This window comes from Coregonus clupeaformis, chromosome 17 (assembly GCF_020615455.1).
Source record: "Coregonus clupeaformis isolate EN_2021a chromosome 17, ASM2061545v1, whole genome shotgun sequence".
In the NCBI taxonomy this organism is placed as follows: domain Eukaryota; kingdom Metazoa; phylum Chordata; class Actinopteri; order Salmoniformes; family Salmonidae; genus Coregonus; species Coregonus clupeaformis.
In genome coordinates, this window is record NC_059208.1 from 50,666,085 (window position 1) to 50,693,499 (window position 27,415).

At 44.9% G+C, this 27,415-nt stretch overlaps 2 protein-coding genes across 4 annotated transcripts in view; one reads left to right on the forward strand and one right to left on the reverse strand.

The window, feature by feature from the left end:
- Nucleotides 1-4,823, forward strand: part of LOC121586677 (collagen alpha-2(IX) chain) — a 19,902-nt gene extending 15,079 nt beyond the window's left edge. The window contains exons 24-32 of the mRNA XM_041903593.2: nucleotides 102-173; nucleotides 834-869; nucleotides 991-1,035; nucleotides 1,223-1,255; nucleotides 2,171-2,317; nucleotides 2,511-2,565; nucleotides 2,673-2,861; nucleotides 2,985-3,062; nucleotides 3,363-4,823. Coding sequence (XP_041759527.2) covers nucleotides 102-173; nucleotides 834-869; nucleotides 991-1,035; nucleotides 1,223-1,255; nucleotides 2,171-2,317; nucleotides 2,511-2,565; nucleotides 2,673-2,861; nucleotides 2,985-3,062; nucleotides 3,363-3,568 — 861 coding nt within the window. The 3' untranslated portion in view covers nucleotides 3,569-4,823. The remainder of the gene's footprint in view (nucleotides 1-101; nucleotides 174-833; nucleotides 870-990; nucleotides 1,036-1,222; nucleotides 1,256-2,170; nucleotides 2,318-2,510; nucleotides 2,566-2,672; nucleotides 2,862-2,984; nucleotides 3,063-3,362) is intronic.
- A 762-nt stretch (nucleotides 4,824-5,585) lies between these two features.
- Nucleotides 5,586-27,415, reverse strand: part of LOC121586676 (collagen alpha-1(XVI) chain) — a 120,314-nt gene continuing 98,484 nt past the window's right edge. For all 3 annotated transcript variants that reach the window (XM_041903591.2, XM_041903590.2, XM_041903592.2), the window contains 18 exons: nucleotides 26,517-26,570; nucleotides 26,353-26,388; nucleotides 26,120-26,182; nucleotides 22,775-22,846; nucleotides 19,066-19,119; nucleotides 18,788-18,832; nucleotides 17,532-17,576; nucleotides 17,287-17,340; nucleotides 17,043-17,096; nucleotides 16,679-16,729; nucleotides 16,115-16,204; nucleotides 15,903-15,938; nucleotides 15,751-15,795; nucleotides 8,967-9,161; nucleotides 8,673-8,736; nucleotides 8,192-8,365; nucleotides 7,930-8,007; nucleotides 5,586-7,767 (listed from right to left, as the gene is read on the reverse strand). In XM_041903591.2, coding sequence (XP_041759525.2) covers nucleotides 7,574-7,767; nucleotides 7,930-8,007; nucleotides 8,192-8,365; nucleotides 8,673-8,736; nucleotides 8,967-9,161; nucleotides 15,751-15,795; nucleotides 15,903-15,938; nucleotides 16,115-16,204; nucleotides 16,679-16,729; nucleotides 17,043-17,096; nucleotides 17,287-17,340; nucleotides 17,532-17,576; nucleotides 18,788-18,832; nucleotides 19,066-19,119; nucleotides 22,775-22,846; nucleotides 26,120-26,182; nucleotides 26,353-26,388; nucleotides 26,517-26,570 — 1,404 coding nt within the window. In that variant the 3' untranslated portion in view covers nucleotides 5,586-7,573. The remainder of the gene's footprint in view (nucleotides 7,768-7,929; nucleotides 8,008-8,191; nucleotides 8,366-8,672; nucleotides 8,737-8,966; nucleotides 9,162-15,750; nucleotides 15,796-15,902; nucleotides 15,939-16,114; nucleotides 16,205-16,678; nucleotides 16,730-17,042; nucleotides 17,097-17,286; nucleotides 17,341-17,531; nucleotides 17,577-18,787; nucleotides 18,833-19,065; nucleotides 19,120-22,774; nucleotides 22,847-26,119; nucleotides 26,183-26,352; nucleotides 26,389-26,516; nucleotides 26,571-27,415) is intronic.

Here is a 27,415-nt window from a genome sequence, read left to right on the forward strand (position 1 = left end):
AACTATGTTCTGTTGTTACTGTCATACTGTCATTTACTTGACCAACAAGTCGACACACATCTAGGCAGGAATATAATCTAAGTGGTGTTGTGTCTCTGCAGGGCAACAAGGGTATGAGAGGACCTATGGGTGTTCCAGGGGCTCAAGGCATCTCAGGAACTAAGGGAGACAAGGTGTGTGTGTGTTTTGTGTTTGTGTAAAATCACATAAATCTTTGTGTGTACGTGTGTGTAAAATATATGTGTGTGTGTGCTCTTGCATCTGTGAGTTTATGGATGTGTATGTATCGAGACATATTCTCTGTGTGTGTCCGTGCGAGTGCATGTGTGAGTTTATGGATGTGTATGTATCGAGACATATTGTCTGTGTGAGTTTGTTTGTGTTGAACATTGAAGTCACAATAGGGATTCATTTGTGTGGGATCATACTGTTGCCCAAACGGCCCATTGGGGGCAATGTTGATCCACGAATCCTACAGCCGTTCTCTCGCACAGAGCCTAAGCAATATAAATGATACTACTAGAGTCATCATCTCATTTTACATTGACATTTTAGTCATTTAGCAGACGCTCTTATCCAGAGCGACTTACAGTTAGTGAGTGCATACATTTTTCATACTGGCCCCCCGTGGGAATCGAACCCACAACCCTGGCGTTGCAAACGCCATGCTCTACCAACTGAGCTACACGGGGCCCTCCCATGTCTTTAGATTAAACTACATCTTTCTTACTGTGCGCTTTGTCTCCTGCAGTCCTTGGCCGGATCCATATATTGTCCTTGCACTTTATTATAATGTATTGTGTATTTACTGTGTGACTCGTCTGTCTTCACAGGGATTCCAAGGAAAAGTTGGAGCGAAGGGAGACTTTGTAAGTAGTAGTAAGCCTGTTATTTAAACCAATAGAGTAGTATCCAGAATCACTCCTATATGATGCAATAGCCAATGACCAATTGATTGAACTTGTTCTTTCTCGCTCTCTCGTCTTTCAGGGTGATCCTGGTGTAGAAGGCTTGGCTGGGGAGAAAGGAGAGAAGGTGAGTGGCTTTATCAGGATGGGATGGGGGAGAAAATGCATCATATCTTCATGTTCTTGAAGATAAATTATTGAATCTAAGGGGAAAATTCTAACTTCCTAACTGTAGATCCACTGTTAGTATTTCAGACTGGAGCGGACTGACATGTCTGTATGTCTGTCTCTCTCTCTTTCTCGTCCTCTGACAGGGTTTGGGTGGTGAGCCTGGACCCAAAGGACAGGTAAGAACGTCACTGGGGTCACATCCAATCACATCTCATTCATAGTAGATGGAAGCTAGTCAAAGGAAGTCAAAGCTAATCAAAGCTAGTTGAAGCTAATCAAAGCTAGTGGAAGCTATTCAAAGCTATTCAATGCTAGTTGAAGCGAGTCGAAGCTAGTTGAAACTAGTCAAATCTAGTCAATGCTAGTTGAAGCTAGTTGGAACTAGTTGAAGCTAGTCGAAGCTAGTTGAAGCTAGTTGAAGCTAGTCAAAGCTAGTCAATGCTAATCAAATGCTATCTTAGCATCAAACAGTGTTGTCACATCACTGGGGTCACATCCAATCACATCTCATTCATAGTAGATGGAAGCTAGTCAAAGGAAGTCAAAGCTAATCAAAGCTAGTTGAAGCTAATCAAAGCTAGTGGAAGCTATTCAAAGCTATTCAATGCTAGTTGAAGCGAGTCGAAGCTAGTTGAAACTAGTAAAATCTAGTGAATGCTAGTTGAAGCTAGTTGGAACTAGTTGAAGCTAGTCGAAGCTAGTTGAAACTAGTCAATGGAGTCACTGACCACCTTCCGGAGACACTTGAAACCCTACCTCTTTAAGGAATACCTGGGATAGTATAAAAGTAATCCTTCTATCCCCCCCCTACCCCACCCCCACAAAAAATAAAAAAATGTATTAATAATAATAATTAAAAAAAAAGACATATAAAAAGAAATAAACAACAAAAATAAAAAAACAACAACAATACATATATAAAACAAATGAAAATTAAAAATATACTCTAAAAAATTTTTTTAAGTGGTTGTCCCACTGGCTATCATAAGGTGAATGCACCAATTTGTAAGTCGCTCTGGATAAGAGCGTCTGCTAAATGACGTAAATGTAAATGTCACTTTGGATCTCATCTGTCTCTCTTTCCTCCACAGCAAGGAGTGAGGGGAGAGCTAGGGTTCAACGGCCCCACAGGAGACCCAGGTAAACCAGGAGACCAGGGACCAGGAGGACTGCCCGGGCCTCGTGGCCTCAACGGGGAGAGAGGACTATCAGGCATGCCAGGCATCGTGGGGGCAGCGGTGAGTCCTAACGAGCCTGAAAAAAACGACAGGGATTAGTGAGATTGTGCTGTGATTATACTGAATAGAGAATGCTAGTGACTGACTGACTGACTGACTGATGATTGGTTGGTATGTTTTCTTTCCTCTATCCATCATCTACCATCCTGTCATCAATCTTTCCCTCTCTCTCCCTCTCCTTGCTCCTCTACAGGGACGGGATGCATCTGACCAGCACATTATTGAGGTGGTTCTGAAGATGCTGCAAGGTAAGAAGTCACAACATTACAAATCTGCTGAATCTACTGTATCTCGGTAAAACATTGACTGTATACGTAGCTATAGCTAATATACATCCTCTATCCTCCTCCTCCAGAGCGTCTGGCTGCTGTAGCGGTGAGCGCTAAGCGTGCCGTACTGGGTGGAGCCGGTGTCATGGGTCCCCCTGGTCCTCCCGGACCCCCAGGAGCTCCCGGTGCTCAGGGCCCACACGGCCTCACCGGCGCCCGTGGCATCCCTGGCATGTTTGGAGCCTCCGGACAGATTGGCAACACCGGACTGAAAGGTAGAAACTGAAATTGTTGACGTTCCAGAGAAAATGAGACACTGATCACTCAAAAAGTAATATAACAGATCATGAGAAAAGATCACTGACCCCTCTCCATCCCTCCATTTTTCTCTCGTTCAGGAAAGAGAGGAGCAAAAGGAGACCGAGGAAATTCTGGCAAACCACATCCTGGTCAGCCAGGACCCCCAGGAATACCAGGTGAGGCCCCAGGGGCACCACATGCACGCTCCTAACACGCACACACACACACACACACACACACGCACACACGCACACACGCACACACACACACACACACACACACACACACACACACACACACACACACACACACAGACATACACACTTAGAAGTGACCTTCCTCTTCACACCTATCCAGTTATTATAAAGGTGTACCAATTTACCTGAGGAAGTTAGTGTCAAACTAAAAATCTCTTCAAAGGAATGTAGTAAATCAAAAGGCTATCTCTTCCTCTCTCTCATCTTCTACCTCCTCAGGTCCTCCTGGTATTGACGGCGTGGCTCGAAACGGTAAGCCTGGTGAGCGAGGCCCCCAGGGCTCGGCAGGAGAGGCTGGTCGTCCCGGTAAGGCGGGCCCCACTGGTCTTCCAGGGTTCTGTGAGGCTGCAGCCTGCCTAGCTGCCTCGGCCTACACCTCCCCCAGACTACAGGACTCCGCCAGGGTCAAGGGCCCCGGAGTCTAACCTGAGACCTCTCCATCAAGAGCCCCACAACACCAGGTAGAAAGAGAGAGACAGAAGAGAGAGAAGGAGGGATAAAGGAGAGAGAAAGAGAGAGAGACCACTCCTTCATTGGATACCATTGAGAGCGAGAAGTGGGGGCAATACTATCGTGAATGATGTTGCCCCCGACCCCTAAACTGACGACCTTCAGTTCTACTGTTTAGAGACTCTGTTTGCAACACATACCACGCCCACCCACTTTAAATCACCATGATAACAGCCACTCACAGCCAATAACACCCCTCTGAATTTATAATCTCTGGTCGAGGATTGGCGGATGTAAATGTCAGTCACGTCCAACTGCCCCACTCCCCACCACAGAGGGAGAGAGAATGAGAGAGAGACGTAGTGACATCTGAATATCATATCCAGTGACATCATTGATGACGTCATCATCAGCCGTAGCCCCTGGACTGGGAGGAGCATAGATATACTTTGGTGTTTTTCTTTTATACCGTGGTCACTTTAAATTCAATTGTTTTATACCTGAAATATTAATATTGAAATATATGCTTTGAAGCAGAAAATGCAATGCCCCCGCCACTCCCCACCAAACAAGAAGTGCCTTACAAGTGTACACAAAAGTACCAAAAAAAGATTAAAATCGAAATCCACACTCCATACTGTACCTTTGTAAGATGTATTGCTAAACCCCTCACTTGTATGCTTGAGTGAAATAGTGAACCCCCCTTTTTTGCCTCACATGTACATTGCCACTCCAGTCTACTTTAGCCTCATTTAGAAACAAATAATGTCTTTAGCTTTGATCTCTTTCTCTAGTTGCCTGGCAACAGCATATCCCGATGGGCACTCCCATCTATCTCCCATAATTCAGTGCTGTAAATCTTTGTAAATGTGTGTTGATTTTATGTAGAGAAAAAAAGAGGATGGGTTAGAATATCAACCAACCAAAACAACCCCTGTGTTAATGAACCTAATCAGCAATAAAGTTTCAAAGTTCAAATGACTGCTTTTCCAAACAGGTCAGTTACAGTAATCAATCTTTCTATGCCACTGTCAACTAACTTCCATGGAGTCAATCAATGTCAGCATTCTAACAACAACCAGGACTGATTATTTTCATTAACAGAAACAATCTATTTATTGTTCTTTATATGATTCATCTGTAAAGACTTACGTTTGATTTCTTTTTTTCCTGGTTGTTCAGGTCAACCAATTCCAAACCAATAAAGAAGAACGTTTTGTAAAACCTGAATGTTCTTCTCTCTCATGTGGGAACCGTTGGAACTCTGAATCGAAACAATGATTGTACTAAAATTACATGGCCTTTATTCCATTGGGTTTAGAGATGGGTTAATGGGTAGAGTCTAGACTTTCTCTGTCTGTGTGCCACACTCCAGTCCAATCGTTGCTGGTAATGCACCCTTTAAGTTGGTTGCCAACTGTTTTCCAAGAAAATACGAAAAGGTGAGAGTTAAGTGCTGCATAACTGCATGTAGTTTACTGCCTAGACTACAGGATAATGACATACATTATTGCATACAAAGGTATTCTGGTATAAGGCATATACCATTTAAAATGTCCCCAAACACCCAGCTCAGTTTCTGTCTTTCTTTAGTTGTATTTCTGCTTTATGATCTGCAGTTTATCCAGCCCTATCCTTCTGTGTGTAGTACAATGTCATGCACTCAAAGCTGCGGAAGTTAAGCTTTTGTGAAGGCCTTACTGGAAAAGCTTTCCACTTGGACTCATTCACATAGTAGTATGAGTCTTGCAGGTGGCTTGAAGTTTATACAAAAGCAGCTCTAGCACTCTGCTTACTTGAAAAGCTAAATAATTGAATTGGAGTGCTAGTTAACGTTTTGTCCCTAGTGTGCTTTCAATCAGAGAACCAAGAAAAGGCATTCCAATAAAAGGCATTGGACACGTTGATGGTAAGTATGGTAAAACTGAGCCACATTTGATACTTTGATGCGTCAAATGTGTTTATCAACAACAACATTCCGACCAGACCACGTCTGCTTTAAACATTTTATTATCTTTTTCTGAAAAGTTTCCATTAAAAAAACATATCTTTATAAAAAGTGATGCCAACATAAAACACACGTCAACAGATATACTGAGAGTAGCAGGGAACAGTGGCGTGGTTTCAACAAGATGTTTATGAAAGCTAGGAATGTAGAGGGGAGATATTTAACTATCGGGGTGCTTTGTTTAGTATAACTAGGGTCAGTAGGTTTTCCTGACCAGGAACTACTATGGACAGGTCAAATGGTCAAGAAAACCTCATTGCCCTTCCAATAACAACTCAGAACACCCATATGAATCTAAACCTGGTGACACATCCCTTACACAGCTAGGGGTTACTGACTGTAGTGTATAGATGACAGGTAAAACTGCAAACATTCAAAACAACACAACATACAAGGCAGGAGACGTACAAGTTGTACTCAGTTAGTAATTGATACTAGGAGAAGCTGATTGGATGAAGATGCTTAACTGCCTCTCCTATGAAAATTCAGCCTGTTTCTCTTATCTTTGATAATGACATTGAAAACTCTTAGTGGTCATAAAGCATGTATTTCCGCTATGCATGGCAAAATGACGGTAACTTGCCCAAAATCCCCAGGTTTTCCATAAATCCTGGTTGGAGGATTCCGGATGTTCTGCTTATCCCCTCCATCATCCAAACAAGGATTTCTGGAAACCTGGGAATTTTTGGAAAGTTACCTGAATTTTGCAACCCTATTTCTGTTACAGTAACCAGTGGTGTGCTGGAGGAGCAAATGATCCCTTTCAAGTTTATCTTTTGTAAGAGACTTGTTGATAAATTGCTACATAACTAGAAATCTAATTGTTTTGCCAGTTTTGAGGCAGTTTTGAAAATGATATGTACTTCATACAAAGGCACGCATGAAAATATCTTCCAAAGCATAATTATACCACCATATAGAAATCCAATCTGCTTTCACCCAAAACGCTAATTTCTCTTTATTTTTTTTAAGAACAAATTACTCCACTTTGAAATCTTACAAAAACCACACTCGTAGTGGATTCCTGACAGTTGACCATAGCGAACACACGGTAAACCATGTTGACCCCAAATCCAAAATGTATAAAAAGCTATTACATATAAATATAAATATGTACAAAACAGGCACTCTTGGGAGGTGTACATTATGTTCTTCTCACGCAAACAGGGAAGAGAAGGTGAGAACTTCTCATAAGGCCATTATTTGATGGTATAGCGTACAGATTTGTTAAAGCATCAGACATCATTCAAGTGATGAGGGAGTATATTCAAGCATAGAAATCGAACAGAATGTACAAAGAGATAGAATGATTAGAATGGGAATTTGAAATGGGAGTGCCATGTCAGTTCTATTCATTTTGTTTCTATGGCTAGACAGAAGCTAGATCAACGCAGAAAATCACAAAGTAGCTGCCTAATACTCCCAACGGGCACGTTTTATAATCAGAATGAAGATGAGGATGATAGTGAGGATGAGGAAGAATATGCATTTTTCAAAGGCTGGATTTGCTCTTGCTGGTATTGTCAAAATAAACATGTCTAACTAATAGAAAGAGCTGATAGCTACAGTTGGGAAACGTAGCAGGAATGAACAGAAAATATATGAAAGAGAGGACAGAGGCAGGATAGTACAGCGTCCATATCTCTCCTTTATTGAAGCAACTTCAGCTGGTACTAAGGCTTCAGTTAGAGGAAGGTACTACACATATACAATTTCTACACAGGTGGTGAGGAGGACAGCTAACTGGCAAACACTGATGAATTAGGGATGGGTCCTCCACATCAACTATTGGTGTTTCAGTATTAATTTGTTCTCCTGGGATGATTTCTGTTGATCGGACGGTAGCTCTGGTCTTTTGTTTGATCTATTTTCTCTTCTCCCCTCCACTCCTTTCTCTAGTGCCTTCTGGTATTTGGGTTGCTTTCTTCTATCTCTCCATCTATCTCATCCTCTCCTCTTCAAAGCCTTCTCTCTAGTAGGGGCCCTTGATGGAAGGGCCCTTAGGGTTCCACTCTATTGGTTGGCTCATACAGTCAGAGGGGTTACACCGGCCCTCCCTGCCCTTCTGACCCGGCTGTCCAGGGGTTCCTGAGACCCCAGGGACCCCCTGCTGACCCACAGGGCCGCTGGGGCCCATCTTACCATAGCCTGGGGGGCCCGGAACACCTGGGGGGGGGGGAGGGGACAAGAGAGTAAGATAATTGATGATGGGACAGAGGGCATCATTGAAGCACTGGATACAAATTAATCCTTATAAAAGAACAGTTGCAATTTAAAGGTAAAACTTATTGAGTGTAAATTATTTTGACAGGCTGAAGTTGGTCTTACCTGGTGCTCCTGGGGGTCCACTGTCACCCATCTCCCCTACACCCTTGTCACCTTTCTCTCCCTTTAGACCTCGTGGACCTGCAGACACGACAGAGGACATTACTTGAGAGAGTAGCTAACCTTTATGTCAAGTCAATTACGCTAAGTTGACATCACTTGTCATAACTTTTTAAGGTCTCCTATGGCTTTATTATGACCATGGTATTTAAGCCTTACGACAAAATAATCAAAAACATGAATCAAACGTGGGGTCTAGACTCACCCTGTGGTCCCAAGGGTCCTTGGCGACCCTCTCTACCTATCTGCCCTGGCTGACCTGGGGCCCCTGGAGTCCCATCTCTACCTGGATTACCATCCTTCCCTGGGGGGCCAGGACGACCGGGAGATGACACCTCTTGTGGCTGCGGCATACGAGACATGAAGTAGGCCATCCTCTCTGTAGGGGGAGAGATACAGTACAATCACAGTTGATAAACCGAATCAATAAACCAGTTTCCATTCTCTCCTGCAGCTCAGTTAGGAAAGAAGGACAGATCTTTGCAGTGTCTGGGTGATAAACCGAATCAATAAACAAGTTCCCATTCTCTCCTGTAGCTCAGTTAGGAAAGACGGACAGATCTTTGCAGTGTCTGGGTGATAAACCTAATCAATAAACAAGTTCCCATTCTCTCCCACAGCTCAGTTAGGAGAAATGGACAGTGTCTGGGTGATAAACACAAAAGAAGAGAAGAGGATGTTCTCACCATCAAAGATCTTCATGACCTGCTGGCGAATGAAGTCCTTGATGTTGTCATAGTTGACCACAGGCTGTGGAGAGAAATAGAAGGATATACAGTATGAAAGAGGACCTGACTACTGCACACATAATACATGAATCACCTCTTCTCATCGCTAAAAACCGTATTGGGTCTTTTGAGTTTTCAACTGTTGACCAAACTGTTGGTTTAGCATTCCATTAAACATTGTGGAACAAACAAGAACATAAGAAGTAATCAATTCATAATCAATGCAATTCATCACAGTAACTAAGGTCTCACCTCGTTGCCTGGTATTCCTGGAGGTCCGGGGGACCCTGCAGTGCCTGGTGAGCCAGGGGTCCCCCTCTCTCCCCTGGGTCCCACTGGGCCCATCACTGGGGCATCAGCCTTGGAGGAGTACCCCCCTCCGCCAGGAAGTCCAGGGCGACCTCGCTCCCCTGGGGCGCCCCTCTGACCTGGGGTACCTGCTTCACCCTGAGAGAGAGAGAGAGAGAGAGAGAGAGAGAGAGAGAGAGAGAGAGAGAGAGAGAGAGAGAGAGAGAGAGAGAGAGAGAGAGGGAGGGAAAGAGCTAAGAGGTAAGAGATGAGAGGTAGCCACTGAGAAGCACTGTTGGACCACTGACAACAGAGTTTAATATTGAAGATTGAAAAGATGAATAAACTCCTGCACACTGGCACCCATGTTTCTTCAACAATTTCCACCTATACAGTCTTGTCAGACCCTTGAAGGAGAGTCAAGTCAACAAGGGGACAGTGTCCACTTTAGATTGTAACCGGGCCCTACCCTGCCTTTAGAGTATTCCTTACTTACCTCCTCCTCCTACACACTAACAACACAGACATAGGTTGCATCCCAAATGAAATGGCACCCTATTCCCTATATTGCGCACTAAGTTTGACCAGGGCCCATAGGGAATAGGGTGCCATTTGGGATGCATACAAAGCCTCCCAGTCTCAGTAAATACACTCTGTATGTAGCCTACCCACCCTATTGTAAACAGCATCAGACAGACATCTGTGATTTATGTGGAACAAAGCAGGCATTTATGAAGGGCTAATGTTTACACGTCAACACCAGACACTGGACCCGAATGATGACAGAAGAGAGAGAAGGAGAGGAGAGGAAGCTCCTCTGTAATCTGTACTACAGCTAAAAGCCCTGACAATGCCTTCCTGTCACAATGACAAATCACCTCATCTCATGTAGCGCCCACAGTTAATAGCATTATCCAGGGGACAGAGAATAACTCTATTGGTAACTACTGGGACAGACTGGGATGCTGACGGGAGAGGTTGTGTTTTCTCTAGCAGGAGGTAAGCTTGGCTTCTTATATGGTGTTGAGTAAAGCTTAAACCATGTATTTAGATTGTAGGTAGGTATTGTAGTTAGGTATTATAGGTAGTTTACTCAGGTAGTTATTGAAGGTTATTGTAGGTAATTATTGTAGGGAAGGACTGTATTCGGCGGACTCCGGCGAAGCACGAGGCTAGCCTACCCACTACTTGGACCAACAAAGCTAGCTAGCTAGCGGGTAGCTACCGGTAACTTTTAGCAACTGTGGTTAGCTGTTTCCAATGTTATTTCACGCTTAAGAGTACCTGTAATTGAGCCAGCTAGCTGCCACCTTCAGCTGTTTTTCTAACCTCATTATCATTAACGTTAGGTGGTTGGTAGCTGCTGTACTTAATTTCGGCTACTGATTGCAGTCTGCCAGTTTGGCTTTATACATAGCTTGGGCTTTGTCGAGTAAGGCTTAAACTATGTATTTAGATTGTAGTTAGGTACTATAGGTAGGCATCGTGGGCTGTATATTATTAAGTAGTATAGGTAGGCATCGTGGGCTGTTGTGGGTAGCTGTTGTGTAGTTATTGTAGGTTACTTTTGTATTCGGCGGTGCCGGATGTAGCACGAAGCTAGCTAGCTAACTCACCTCCTGGATTAGCTGGCGAGTTGCTATTAGCAACGGTTGCAACTAAAAACAATATCCTTTTAGCCAGCTACATTCGTTCGCAGCGACGCCGTTTTTCAAACAAAGTCAACACAGTAGCCATTGCTAGCCAGCCAACACTACCAGCAGGCTGTGGTAGCTAAATACAATATCTTTGTGCTAGCTACCCAACGTTTAATCATTGCTGCGTTATGAAAGGTAAGCTTGGCTTCTTATATGGTGTTGAGTTAAGCTTAAACCATGTATTTAGATTGTAGGTAGGTATTGTAGTTTGGTATTATAGGTAGCTTACTCAGGTAGTTATTGAAGGTTATTGTAGGTAATTATTGTAGGTAAGGACTGTATTCGGCGGACTCCGGCGAAGCACGAGGCTAGCCTACCCACTACTTGGACCAACAAAGCTAGCTAGCTAGCGGGTAGCTACTGGTAACTTTTTGCAACTATGGTTAATTGTTTCCAATGTTATTTCATGCTTAAGAGTACCTGTGATTGAGCCAGCTAGCTGCTACCATTCAGCTGTTTTTCTAACCTCATCCGAGGCATTAACGTTAGGTGGTTGGTAGCTGCTGTACTTAATTACAGCTACTGATAACAGTCTGCTGTAGTTTACAACAATTCTAATTTCTAAAGTGGAAGTTGGGAGAGTTTTACTCGGGTGGTTCAGTGAAACAATTATAGTTTCTGAGGTGGAAGTTGGGAGAGTTATATATATTTTTTTTTTTGGTGAGGGAGGCCTGCTCTCTCCTTTCCCTGATGTTTAGTTCATTTCATCCCGATCTCCTCTGCATTATTGTAGCCATCTGCTGCAGCCTGTCAACTATGCCTCTGCCTATCCCTGTTCTCTCCTCTCCGCACAGGCTACACAAACGCCTCACACCGCGTGGCTGCTGCCTCTCTAACCTGGTGGTCCCTGCACGCACCACACACCTGGAGTTCCAGGTCTCAGGCAGCCTCTGGAACTGCCGTTCTGCCGCCAACAAGGCTGACTTCATCCCAGCCTATGCCACCCTCCAGTCCCTCGACTTCCTGGCACTGACGGAAACATGGATTACCACTGAAAACACTGCTACTCCTACTGCTCTCTCCTCGTCTGACCATGTGTTCTCGCATACCCCGAGAGCATCTGGTCAGAGGGGTGGTGGCACAGGAATCCTCATCTCTCCCAAGTGGTCATTCTCAATTTTTCCCCTAACCCATCTGTCTATCTCCTCATTTGAATTCCACGCTGTCACAGTCACTAGCCCATTTAAGCTTAATATCCTTGTCATCTATCGCCCTCCAGGTTCCCTTGGACAGTTCATCAATGAGCTTGACGCCTTGATAAGTTCCTTTCCTGAGGATGGCTCACCCTTCACAGTCTTGGGGGATTTCAACCTCCCCACGTCTACATTTGACTCATTTCTCTCTGCCTCCTTCTTTCCACTCCTCTCCTCTTTTGACCTCACCCTCTCACCATCCCCCACTCACAAGGCAGGCAATACGCTTGACTTCATCTTTACTAGATGTTGCTCTTCTACTAATCTCACTGCAACTCCCCTCCATGTCTCCGACCACTACTTTGTATCCTTTTCTCTCTCGCTCTCCTCCAACACTACTCACTCTGCCCCTACACAGATGGTAACGCGCCGCCCGCAACCTTCGCTCTCTCTCCCACTACTCTCTCCTCTTCCATCCTATCATCTCTTCCCTCTGCTCAATCCTTCTCCCTCCAATCTCCTGATTCTGCCTCCTCAACCCTCCTCTCCTCCCTTTCTGCATCCTTTGACTCCCTGTGTCCCCTATCCTCCCGGCCGGCTCGGTCCTCCCCTCCAGCTCTGTGGCTTGATGACTCATTGCGAGCTCACAGAACAGAGCTCCGGGCAGCTGAGCGGAAATGGAAGAAAACTAAACTCCCTGCCGACCTGGCATCTTTTCACTCCCTCCTCTCTACATTTTCTTCATCTGTTTCTGCTGCTAAGGCCACTTTCTACCACTCTAAATTCCAAGCATCTGCCTCTAACCCTAGGAAGCTCTTTGCCACATTCTCCTCACTGCTGAATCCCCCCCTCTCTGTGGATGACTTTGTCAACCACTTTGAAAAAAAGGTTGACGACATCCGATCCTCGTTTGTTAAGTCTAATGACACTGCTGGTCCTGCTCACACTGCCCTACCCTATGCTTTGACTTCTTTCTCCCCTCTCTCTCCAGATAAAATCTTGCGACTAGTGACTGCAGGCCGCCCAACAACCTGCCCGCTTGACCCCATCCCCTCCTCTCTTCTCCAGACCATCTCCGGTGACCTTCTCCCCTACCTCACCTCGCTGATCAACTCATCCTTGACCGCTGGCCATGTCCCTTCCGTCTTCAAGAGAGCGAGAGTTGCACCCCTTCTCAAAAAACCATCACACTGATGTCAACAACTACAGACCAGTATCCCTTCTTTCTTTTCTTTCCAAAACTATTGAGCGTGCCGTCTTTAGCCAACTCTCTTGCTATCTCTCTCAGAATGACCTTCTTGATCCAAACCAGTCAGGTTTCAGGACTGGTCATTCAACTGAGACTGCTCTTCTCTGTGTCACGGAGGCTCTCCGCACTGCTAAAGCTAACTCTCTCTCCTCTGCTCTTGTCCTTCTAGACCTGTCTGCTGCCTTTGATACAGTGAACCATCAGATCCTCCTCTCCACCCTCTCCGAGCTGGGCATCTCCGGCGCGGCTCACTCCTGGATTGCGTCCTACCTGACCGGTCGCTCCTACCAAGTGGCGTGGCGAGAAGCTGTCTCCGCACCACGTGCTCTCACCACTGGTGTCCCCCAGGGCTCAGTTCTAGGCCCTCTCCTTTTCTCCCTATACACCAAGTCACTTGGCTCTGTCATATCCTCACATGGCCTCTCCTATCATTGCTACGCTGACGATACACAACTAATCTTCTCCTTTCCCCCTTCTGATAACCAGGTGGCGAATCGCATCTCTGCATGTCTGGCCGACATATCAGTATGGATGACGGATCACCACCTCAAGCTGAACCCTGGCAAGACGGAGCTGCTCTTCCTCCCGGGGAAGGGACTGCCCGTTCCATGATCTCGCCATCACGGTTGACAACTCCGTTGTGTCCTCCTCCCAGAGTGCGAAGAGCCTTGGCGTGACCCTGGACAACACCCTGTCGTTCTCCGCCAACATCAAGGCGGTGACCCGATCCTGCAGGTTCATGCTCTACAACATTCGGAGAGTACGACCCTGCCTTACACAGGAAGCGGCACAGGTCCTAATCCAGGCACTTGTCATCTCCCGTCTGGATTACTGCAACTCGCTGTTGGCTGGGCTCCCTGCCTGTGCCATTAAACCCCTACAACTCATCCAGAATGCCGCAGCCCGTCTGGTGTTCAACCTTCCCAAGTTCTCTCACGTCACCCCCCTCCATTGCGTTCATCCACCTCTGGCCTGCTGGCTCCCCTTCCTCTGCGGAAGCATAGTTCCCGCTCAGCCCAGTCAAAGCTGTTCGCTGCTCTGGCACCCCAATGGTGGAACAAGCTCCCTCACGACGCCAGGACAGCGGAGTCACTCACCACCTTCCGGAGACATTTGAAACCCCACCTCTTTAAGGAACACCTGGGATAGGATAAAGTAATCCTTCTACCCCCCTCTTCCTCCCAGGGAAGGACTGCCCGTTCCATGATCTCGCCATCACGGTTGACAACTCCGTTGTGTCCTCCTCCCAGAGTGCGAAGAGCCTTGGCGTGACCCTGGACAACACCCTGTCGTTCTCCGCCAACATCAAGGCGGTGACCCGATCCTGCAGGTTCATGCTCTACAACATTCGGAGAGTACGACCCTGCCTTACACAGGAAGCGGCACAGGTCCTAATCCAGGCACTTGTCATCTCCCCGTCTGGATTACTGCAACTCGCTGTTGGCTGGGCTCCCTGCCTGTGCCATTAAACCCCTACAACTCATCCAGAATGCCGCAGCCCGTCTGGTGTTCAACCTTCCCAAGTTCTCTCCGTCACCCCCCCTCCATTGCGTTCATCCACCTCTGGCCTGCTGGCTCCCTTCCTCTGCGGAAGCATAGTTCCCGCTCAGCCCAGTCAAAGCTGTTCGCTGCTCTGGCACCCCAATGGTGGAACAAGCTCCCTCACGACGCCAGGACAGCGGAGTCACTCACCACCTTCCGGAGACATTTGAAACCCCACCTCTTTAAGGAACACCTGGGATAGGATAAAGTAATCCTTCTACCCCCCTCTTCCTCCCAGGGAAGGACTGCCCGTTCCATGATCTCGCCATCACGGTTGACAACTCCGTTGTGTCCTCCTCCCAGAGTGCGAAGAGCCTTGGCGTGACCCTGGACAACACCCTGTCGTTCTCCGCCAACATCAAGGCGGTGACCCGATCCTGCAGGTTCATGCTCTACAACATTCGGAGAGTACGACCCTGCCTTACACAGGAAGCGGCACAGGTCCTAATCCAGGCACTTGTCATCTCCCGTCTGGATTACTGCAACTCGCTGTTGGCTGGGCTCCCTTGTAAATGTAAATGTACTGTATCTACTGTACAGGACTTCAGTGTAGAGGGACTGGAGGGCTATGCAGTATGAGGTATTGTCAGGGAAAGTAGGGTATTTGAGGTCAAATGAAGGGGCCGGGGCTCTCTGGTCAAAAGTAGTGCACTATATACGGAATAGGGTGCCATTTGGGGCATAATCAATGTTTGATGTCTGGGTTTAGGGAATCTGCTGAATAAGCCAAAACCAACGGAGTGTGTGCACAACCACGACCCTGGCCAACACTACAGCCCTCAGCCATTGGACTACACTACCCATAATCCTTTATGGTAGTGGTGGCCATATCTGAGGTAGCCAGTGGTTTAATAGCGTGGCTGCTGGTGGTAATTTGTCTTGGCAAACAAACACACACACGCCACACACACACACACACACACACACACACACACACACACACACACACACACACACACACACACACACACACACACACACACACACACACACACACACACACACACACACACACACACACACACACACACACACACACACACACACACACACACACACACACACACACACACACACACACACACACACACACACACACACACACACAGGAGAGCAGTGACTCTTACCTTTTGACCACATTGTCCATTGTCTCCTGGCAGACCAGGCGATCCCTGTGAACATGGAGAATAAGATCAGTGAGAGAACAAGGTTGTATATAATACAGCTAAATTCATGTTTTTGTCATAATGACAAACACCACATCAGAAGGGTTACTCACATCTTTGCCCACAGCTCCATCACTTCCTGGTTCTCCCTGAGAGACAGAGGGAGGGAGAAGAAAGAAACCGAGGAAGAAGAAGAGAAAACAGTGATTAAGATTCAACTCGTCCCCATGCTACCAACATAGAAAAGGGAAATGCTGAAATGTATATCTATCATCTTCTACAGTATATCTATCTTGTTGAAACCATTATGATTGTGTGTACTGACCATCATTCCTGGATGACCGGGGGGTCCAGCTGGGCCAACCATCCCTGGTAGCCCTCTGTCTCCTGCCTGGCCTTTCTCCCCCTTTATACCCTACAGACACAGAGAGAGAGAGAGAGAGAGAGAGAGAGAGAGAGAGAGAGAGAGAGAGAGAGAGAGAGAGAGAGAGAGAGAGAGAGAGAGAGAGAGAGAGAGAGAGAGAGAGAGAGAGAGAGAGAGAGAGAGAGAGAGAGAGAGCAAGAGAGAGAGAGAGAGAGAGGAGCGAGAGAGAGAGAGAGAGAGAAAGAAAGAAAGAAAGAAAGAAAGAAAGAAAGAAAGAAAGAAAGAAAGAAAGAAAGAAAGAAAGAAAGAAAGAAAGAAAGAAAGAAAGAAAGAAAGAAAGAGAGGGAGAAGAAAGAGAGAAAAACAACAGAGAAAGAGTCATGATTAACCTTGCCTGAGACATAACTCTGACACTGAATGTAATAATGCAGATAAACCAGGGTTGGATGCAGATGACCTGTGGTTTGATAACCTTTCCTACTACATTAGAAAATACATATTGATGATGATAATATTTCCTCTCACCTCTCCTGCTGGGCCTGCCGGTCCTGGGGGTCCTGCTGCTCCTGCAGAACCCTACCAATAAAACATAACCTCTTAGCTACAAATTGTATGCACACACAAAAACCTTATTAACAGACACACTATATACAACAACACAAACCAAGAGACATATAATTTTTACATTTTAGTCATTTAGCAGACGCTCTTAACCAGAGCGACTTACAGTTAGTGAGTGCATACATTTTCATACTGGTCCCCCGTGGGAATCGAACCCACAACCCTGGCGTTGCAAGTGCCATGCTCTACCAACTGAGCTACACGGGACTACATAGGGAATAGGGTGCCATTTCACATATAGGTGAAAGGTTAAAGGTCATGTACTCACAAGGTGTCCTGGGGGACCGGGTCGACCCTGAGGCCCAGGGGCTCCGGCGTCACCCTGAAAAGGTCAGAGGTCGTTTCAATGAGACTCAACACACAGTCATAACTCATTGGCACATAGTGACAACATCACCATTCCATTGATCTAGAATTTTTTTTATTTACCATTCATTCATTTCATATGAACATCATTCAAACATCAAACAACATGAATTGAGCAGGTGAATGAAACGTTTGGTTTGACTCACTTCAAGTCCTGGTCTGCCAGCTGTCCCCGGTGGGCCTACAGGTCCAGCATCACCCTGAAGAGAGGAGGAAGATGGAGGGAGAGGAGAGGAAGAGAGAAATGGAGAGCATGGGGGAAAAGAGGGGTGAGGGATTATCCAGTATCTATAACAACGTGCTAATAATCTGTATTGGTGTACTGTACGGTAGCAGACATCAAACAGACACACTGAAGAGAGTAGGGTGTGCGTGTGTGTGGTTGGCTCACCTTCTGTCCAGGGAAGCCAACATGTCCATGCTTTCCTTTGAAACCCTGCAGATAGATCAACGATAAACACAACACATATCACATCTCACACACAGCTTTCAACACAACACACATCACATCTTGATCACAGCTTTCAACACAACACACATCACATCTCACACACAGCTTTCAACACAACACACATCACATCTCACACACAGCTTTCAACACAACACAAATCACATCTCGATCACAGCTTTCAACACAACACACATCACATTACACACACAGCTTTCAACACAACACAAATCACATCTCATACACAGCTTTCAACACAACACAAATCACATCTCATACACAGCTTTCAACACAACACAAATCACATCTCGATCACAGCTTTCAACACAACACACATCACATCTCACACACAACACACATCACATCTCACACACAACACACATCACATCTCACACACAGCTTTCGAAACACATCACTTTGAAATCTCACATTGATTTGAGCACCTGCACTCTCAGAACACACACAGAGAAACACTGAGTCATAGACAGAATGTAGAATGATTGACACAACATCCTGCTTCTCTTCCTGATCCTTTCTTCATTGTTTTGAACTATGTGAGCCATTTTAGATCACCTTCTTTTGAACTTTGTCTATCTAGTATACCAAACAGAGAACATTGCGGAAAGCAGAGCAGAAACCAATAATTCTGGGCCCATATTCATAAAGCATCTCAGAGTAGGAGTGCTGTAAATGTAATGTAAATGATCTAGGATCAGTTTATCCTTTTAAATCAGAATGAATACTTATTATATGGACAGGCAGGACCTGTTCCTAGATCAGCATTAACACAATGAGATGCTTTTTGAATACGGCCCCTGAACTCTTTGCATGGTAACATGGGCAGCTGATTGGCACGTACACTAAGCTCAGGGACATACATACGTACACTGCTATGTGAGGTGAGATCTTGGGTGAGATCAGCGGGTGATGTTTGATGGATTTTTACATTTACATTTAACATTTTAGTAATTTAGCAGACGCTCTTATCCAGAGCGACTTACAGTAATGAGTGCTTACATTTTCATTTCATAGAGGGTCAGATACAAGGCACCTGCTTTGTATGGGCACACCGTGAAAGTGGTGTGATGTCACAGCCTGTCTAATGATATATGATATGAGACAAGGTCCTGCTTTTTCAGAAGGGGTAGAGGTCACTGAGGTCATATGTAGGGGTCATGTAAAGGTGAAAGGGCACTCACCGGGATTCCTCTGGGTCCTGCCGTCCCTGGAAGCCCTGGCTCACCCTGAGAGAGAGAGAGAGAGAGAGAGAGAGAGAGAGAGAGAGAGAGAGAGAGAGAGAGAGAGAGAGAGAGAGAGAGAGAGAGAGAGAGAGAGAGAGAGAGAGAGAAAGAGAGCAAAGAGAGAGAGAGAGAGAGCAAAGAGAGGAGGGGGGAGGTGGGACAGAGAGGTGAGGTCAATTCAAGTCATCCTACTTTACTCCTTACATCGACTAACAATAATATCTACTACCTCTTACCCTCATTCCTGGTTTCCCATCTTTACCGTCCAATCCCTCAAATCCAGGAGGTCCCTTTGGGGGCACACACACGCAGAGAGGGAAGAGTATTCTTTAAACTCATTGTCCGTGAAAAAAACCCACACTACAGTGCCTTGGAAAAGTATTCATCCCCTTTGGCGTTTTTCCTATTTTGTTGCATTAATTTAAATTTAGTTTTATTTGGATTCATGTAATGGACATACACAAAATAGTCCAAATTGGTGAAGTGAAATGAAAAAAATAACTTGTTTCAAAAAATTCAAATAAATAAATAATGGAAAAGTGGTGCGTGCATATGTATTCACCCCCTTTGCTATGAAGCCCCTAAATAAGATCTGGTGCAAACAATTACCTTCAGAACTCACATAATTAGTTAAATAAAGTCCACCTGTGTGCAATCTAAGTGTCACATGATCTGTCACATGATCTCAGTATATACAGTGGGGAGAACAAGTATTTGATACACTGCCGATTTTGCAGGTTTTCCTACTTACAAAGCATGTAGAGGTCTGTACTTTTTATCATAGGTACACTTCAACTGTGAGAGACGGAATCTAAAACAAAAATCCAGAAAAACACATTGTATGATTTTTAAGTAATTAATTTTCATTTTATTGCATGACATAAGTATTTGATCACCTACCAACCAGTAAGAATTCCGGCTCTCACAGACCTGTTAGTTTTTCTTTAAGAAGCCCTCCTGTTCTCCACTCATTACCTGTATTAACTGCACCTATTTGAACTCGTTACCTGTATAAAAGACACCTGTCCACACACTCAATCAAACAGACTCCAACCTCTCCACAATGGCCAAGACCAGAGAGCTGTGTAAGGACATCAGGGATAAAATTGTAGACCTGCACAAGGCTGGGATGGGCTACAGGAGAATAGGCAAGCAGCTTGGTGAGAAGGCAACAACTGTTGGCGCAATTATTAGAAAATGGAAGAAGTTCAAGATGACGGTCAATCACCCTCGGTCTGGGGCTCCATGCAAGATCTCACCTCGTGGGGCATCAATGATCATGAGGAAGGCGAGGGATCAGCCCAGAACTACACGGCAGGACCTGGTCAATGACCTGAAGAGAGCTGGGACCACAGTCTCAAAGAAAACCATTAGTAACACACTACGCCGTCATGGATTAAAATCCTGCAGCGCACGCAAGGTCCCCCTGCTCAAGCCAGCGCATGTCCAGGCCCGTCTGAAGTTTGCCAATGACCATCTGGATGATCCAGAGGAGGAATGGGAGGAGGTAATGTGGTCTGATGAGACAAAAATAGAGCTTTTTGGTCTAAACTCCACTCGCCGTGTTTGGAGGAAGAAGAAGGATGAGTACAACCCCAAGAACACCATCCCAACCGTGAAGCATGTAGGTGGAAACATCATTCTTTGGGGATGCTTTTCTGCAAAGGGGACAGGACGACTGCACCGTATTGAGGGGAGGATGGATGGGGCCATGTATCGCGAGATCTTGCCCAACAACCTCCTTCCCTCAGTAAGAGCATTGAAGATGGGTCATGGCTGGGTCTTCCAGCATGACAACGACCCGAAACACACAGCCAGGGCAACTAAGGAGTGGCTCCGTAAGAAGCATCTCAAGGTCCTGGAGTGGCCTAGCCAGTCTCCAGACCTGAACCCAATAGAACATATTTGGAGGGAGCTGAATGTCCGTATTGCCCAGTGACAGCCCCGAAACCTGAAGGATCTGGAGAAGGTCTGTATGGAGGAGTGGGCCAAAATCCCTAATGCAGTGTGTGCAAACATGGTCAAGACCTACAGGAAACGTATGATCTCTGTAATTGCAAACAAAGGTTTCTGTACCAAATATTAAGTTCTGCTTTTCTGATGTATCAAATACTTATGTCATGCAATAAAATGCAAATTAATTACTTAAAAATCATACAATGTGATTTTCTGGATTTTTGTTTTAGATTCCGTCTCTCACAGTTGAAGTGTACCTATGATAAAAATTACAGACCTCTACATGCTTTGTAAGTAGGAAAACCTGCAAAATCGGCAGTGTATCAAATACTTGTTCTCCCCACTGTATATACACCTGTTCTGAAAGGCCCCAGAGCCTGCACACCACTAAAAAGGGGGTACCACCAAGCAAGCGGCACCATGAAGACCAAGGAGCTCTCCAAACAGGTCAGAAACAAAGTTGTGGAGAAGTACAAAAACATTTCAGAAACGTTGAACATATAATGGCACCACAACAAACCTGCCAAGAGAGGGCCGCCCACCAAACTCACGGACCAGGCAAGGAGGGCATTAATCAGAGAGGCAACAAAGAGACCAAAGATAACCCTGAAGGAGCTGCAAAGCTCCACAGCGGAGATAGGAGTATCTGTCCATAGGACCACTTTAAGCCGTACACTCCACAGAGCTGGGCTTTACGAAAGAGTGGCCAGAAAAAGCCATTGCTTAAAGAAAAAAATAAGCAAACACGTTTGGTGTTCGCCAAAAGGCATGTGGGAGACTCACCAAACATATGGAAGAAGGTACTCTGGTCAGATGAGACTAACATTTTTGGCCATCAAGGAAAATGCTATGTCTGGCGCAAACCCAACACCTCTCATCACCCCGAGAACACCATCCCCACAGTGAAGCATGGTGGTGGCAACATCATGCTGTGGAGATGTTTTTCATCGGCAGGGACTGGGAAACTGGTCAGAATTGAAGGAATGATGGATGGCGCTAAATACAGGGAAATTCTTGAGGGAAACCTGTTTCAGTCTTCCAGAGATTTGAGACTGGGACGGAGGTTCACCTTCCAGCAGGACAATGACCGTAAGCATACTGCTAACGCAACACTAGAGTGATTTAAGGGGAAACATTGAAATGTCTTGGAATGCCCTGGTCAAAGCCCAGACCTCAATCCAATTGAGAATATGTGGTATGACTTAAAGTTAGCTGTACACCAGCGGAACCCATCCAACTTGAAGGAGCTGGAGCAGTTTTGCCTTGAAGAATGGGCAAAAATCCCAGTGGCTAGATGTGCCAAGCTTATAGAGACATACCCCAAGAGACTTGCAGCTGTAATTGCTGCAAAAGGTGGCTCTACAAAGTACTGACTTTGGGGGGGGTGAATAGTTATGCACGCTCAAGGTTTCTGTTTTTTTTGTCTTATTTCTGTCACGCCCTGACTCAGGGGACGCTTATATGTTGAGTCAGGGTGTGTATATTCTATGTTGTGTAGTTCTATGTTTTCTATCTAGTATGGGTATTTCTATGTTGGCCAGTGTGGTTCCCAATCAGAGGCAGCTGTCGCTCGTTGTCTCTGATTGGGGACCATACTTAGGCAGCCTATTGGCACTATTGAGTTGTGGGATCTTGTTCCGTATGAGGTATGTTGTTTGTGTCTACCTTGGACTTCACGTTTCGTTTCGTTTTTGTTTTGTCGAGTGTTTATTACGTTTAAATAAACATGTATGCATATCACGCTGCGCCTTGGTCTGACCCGTCTATGAACGAACGTGACAATTTCTTGTTTGTTTCACCCTAAAAAATATTTTGCATCTTCAAATTGGTAGGCATGTTGTGTAAATCAAATTATACAAACCCCCCAAAAAAATCTATTTTAATTCCAGGTTGTAAGGCAACAAAATAGGAAAAATGCCAAGGGGGGTGAATACTTTTGCAAGCCACTGTATATCTTGTGATAACGCACAGACACACAGACACACTCACCTGCAAGCCAGGAGCCCCAGGAGAACCTGACGGTCCAGACGAGCCCTGTGGACCTTGTGCTCCATCATTACCCTGAGAGAGAGAGAGAGAGCGAGAGAGAGGGAAATCAATCATTTCCAGACCCAGGCACATGTACTTGTCTGTGGCGACCTAAGTGCCATAACTGGACAAGAACCTGACACCCTCAGCATACACAGGGACAAACACCTACCTGGGATGACAGCATTCCCTCCCCCATATGCCCCCCTAGGCACAACTACGACAACATAACCAACAAAAATGGGTCACAACTCCTGCAGCTCTGTCGCACACTGGGTATGCACATAGTCAATGGTAGGCTTCGAGGGGACTCCTATGGTAGGTACACCTATAGCTCATCTCTTGGTAGTAGTACTGTAGACTACTTTATCACTGACCTCAACCCAGAGTCTCTCAGAGCGTTCACAGTCAGCCCACTGACACCCCTATCAGACCACAGCAAAATCACAGTCTACTTGAACAGAGCAATACTCAATCATGAGGCATCAAAGCCAAAGGAACTGAATAATATAAAGAAATGCTATAGATGGAAGGAAAGTAGTGTCGAAACCTACCAAAAAAACAATTAGGCAACAACAAATTCAATCTCTTTTAGACAACTTCCTGGACAAAACATTCCACCGTAATAGTGAAGGTGTAAACTTGGCAGTAGAAAACCTAAACAGTATATTTGACCTCTCAGCTTCCCTATCAAATCTAAAAATCTCTAACAGAAAACCAAAGAAAAGTAACAACAGTGACAAATGGTTTGATGAAGAATGCAAAAACCTAAGAAAGAAATCGAGAAACCTATCCAACCAAAAACATAGAGACCCAGAAAACCTGAGCCTACGCCGTCACTATGGTGAATCACTAAAACAATACAGAAAAAGAAGGAACAGCATGTCAGAAATCAGCTCAATGTAATTGAAGAATCCATAGACTCTAACCACTTCTGGGAAAATTGGAAAACACTAAACAAACAACAACACAAAGAGCTATCTATCCAAAATGGAGATGTATGGGTAAACCACTTCTCCAATCTTTTTGGACCTATAACAAAGAACAAACAGCAAAAAAATATACATGATCAAATGCAAATCTTAGAATCAACTATTAAAGACTACCAGAACCCACTGGATTCTCCAATTACATTCAATGAACTACAGGACAAAATACAAACCCTCCAACCCAAAAAGGCCTGTGGTGTCGATGGTATCCTCAATTAAATGTTAAAATATACAGACCACAAATTCCAATTGGCTATACTTAAACTCTTTAACATCATCCTTAGCTCTGGAATCTTCCCCAATATTTAGAACTAAGGACTGATCACCCCAATCCACAAAAGTGGAGACAAATCTGACCCCAATAACTACCGTGGGATATGCGTCAACAGCAACCTTGGGAAAATCCTCTGCATTATCATTAACAGCAGACTAGTTCATTTCCTCAGTGAAAACAATGTACTGAGCAAATGTCAAATTGTTTTTTTTCCCAAATTACTGTACGACAGACCACGTATTCACCCTGCACCCCCTAATTGACAAACAAACAAACCAAAACAAAGGCAAAGTCTTCTCATGCTTTGTTCATTTCAAAAAAGCTTTTGACTCAATTTGGCATGAGGGTCTGCTATACAAATTTATGGAAAGTGGAGTTGAGAGAAAAACATACGACATTATAAAATCCATGTACACAAACAACAAGTGTGCGGTTAAAATTGGCAAAAAACACACACATTTCTTTCCACAGGGCCGTGGTGTGAGACAGGGATGCAGTTTAAGCCCCACCTTCTTCAGCATATATATCAACGAATTGGCGAGGGCACTAGAACAGTCTGCAGCACCCTACTAGAATCTGAAGTCAAATGTCTACTGTTTGCTGATGATCTGGTGCTTCTGTCACCAACCAAGGAGGGCCTACAGCAGCACCTAGATCTTCTGCACAGATTCTGTCAGACCTGGGCCCTGACAGTAAATCTCAGTAAGACCAAAAGAAATGGTGTTCCAAAAAAAGGTCCAGTTGCCAGGACCACAAATACAAATTCCATCTAGAGACCGTTGCCCTAGAGCACACAAAAAACTATACATACCTTGGCCTAAACATCAGCGCCACATGTATTCACAAAATGGGACAAACACCAAATTGAGACTCTGCATGCAGAATTCTGCAAAAATATCCTCTGTGTACAACGAAAAACACCAAATAATGCATGCAGAGCAGAATTAGGCCGATACCCGCTAATTATAAAAATCCAGAAAAGAGACGTTAAATTATATAACCACTTAAAAGGAAGCGATTCCCAAATCTTCCATAACAAAGCCATCACCTACAAAGATATGAACTTGGAGAAGAGTCCCCTAAGTAAGCTGGTCCTGGGGCTCTGTTCACAAACACAAAAAGACCCCAAAGAGCCCCAGGGCAACAAAAACAACACAATTAGACCCAACCAAATCATGAGAAAACAAAAAGAGAATTACTTGACACATTGGAAAGATTTAACAAAAAAACTGAGCAAACTAGAATCCTATTTGGCTCTAAACAGAGAGTACACAGTGGCAGAATACCTGACCACTGTGACTGACCCAAACTTAAGGAAAGCTTTGACTATGTACAGACTCAGTGAGCATAGCCTTGCTATGGAGAAAGGCCACCGTAGGCAGACCTGGCTCTCAAGAGAAGACAGGCTATGTACACACTGCCCACAAAATGAGGTGGAAACTGAGCTGCACTTCCTAGCCTCCTGCCAAATGTATGACCACATTAGAGTCACATATTTCCCTCAGATTACAGAGATCCCACAAAGAATTCAAAAACAAACCCAATTTTGATAAACTCCCTTATCTACTGGGTGAAAAACCACACTGTGCCATCACAGCAGCAAGATTTATGACCTGTTGCCACAAGAAAAGGGCAACCAGTGAAGAACAAACACCATTGTAAATACAACCCATATTTATGTTTATTTATTTTCCCATTTGTACTTTAAATATTTGCACATTGTTACAACACTGTATATATACATATGACATTTGAAATGTCTTTATTCTTTTGGAACTTCTGAATGTAATGTTTACTGTTAATATTTATTGTTTATTTCACTTTTGTTTACTATCTACTTCACTTGCTTTGGCAATGTTAACATATGTTTCCCATGCCAATAAAGCCCTTACATTGAATTGAATTGGAGAGAGAGAGAGAGAGAGAGAGAGAGAGAGAGAGAGAGAGAGAGAGAGAGAGAGAGAGAGAGATACACATTACCATTATCCTCACTATTAAGTAGAAACAGATATAGGAAAAACGTAATATGATAAGCTGCTCTACCTTGTCAGCCTTGGGTCCAGGTGGGCCTTCTCTTCCTTGTTTACCAGGGGGACCAGGGGGGCCCTACAAAGTTCACATTTAGTATGAAGAGGTAAGTGACGCACCTTACAGTCATCATCATCATTGTTTGTTGACCACACAACAGTTGACCACAACCTTACTTCAGTTGCTACGGTCACATTCCAATAGATATTTAACTAACAGAGTCATAAAGTAGACTTGACTCCACTCACCGGTGTCCCTGGGAATCCTGGTTGCCCTTGGGAGCCCTAATAAAAGGTGGACAGAACACATCAGTATGTGTGTGTGTGTGTGTGTGTGTGTGTGCATGTGTGTGACTGTCGAGAGTGTGTTGTTTGAACACAGCATTTGGAATGTATATTTAATTGTACTATACCTGATTTCCCTTCGGTCCATCAGAACCTGCCAGTCCAGCCTCTCCTTTGGGTCCCTGTGGACAAACAGACAGCAATACTTTAACAAGGACAGAGACTCGAACCAAAACCTTGAAAGCAGAAGGACAAGATTATGATTTAGTCATGAAGATGAGGGATATGGATGAGGTTATGCGTAAGCCATAAAGATGTGGGGATAAAGGGGGTGAGGGGATGTGGTTATGGATGATAGGTCTTAGGGACGAGGGATAACGATGTGGGGATGTGGTTATGGATGATAGGTCTTAGGGACGAGGGATAACGATGTGGGGATACGGTTATGGATGATAGGTCTTAGGGACGAGGGATAACGATGTGGGGATGAGGTTATGGATGATAGGTCTTAGGGACGAGGGATAACGATGTGGGGATGAGGTTATGGATGATAGGTCTTAGGGACGAGGGATAACGATGTGGGGATGTGGTTATGGATGATAGGTCTTAGGGACGAGGGATAACGATGTGGGGATGAGGTTATGGATGATAGGTCTTAGGGACGAGGGATAACGATGTGGGGATGAGGTTATGGAAGATACAGTGGCTTGCGAAAGTATTCACCCCCTTGGCATTTTTCCTATTTTGTTGCCTTACAACCTGGAATTAAAATAGATTTTTTGTAGCATCTGATTTACACAACTTGCCTACCACTTTGAAGATGCAAAATATTTTTTATTGTGAACAAATAATAAATAAGCGTGCATAACTATTCACCCCCCCAAAGTCAATACTTTGTAGAGCCACCTTTTGCAGCAATTACAGCTGCAAGTCTCTTTGGGTATGTCTCTATAAACTTGGCACATCTAACCACTGCGATTTTTGCCCATTCTTCAGACATAGCGTTTTCCTTGATGGTCAAAACGCT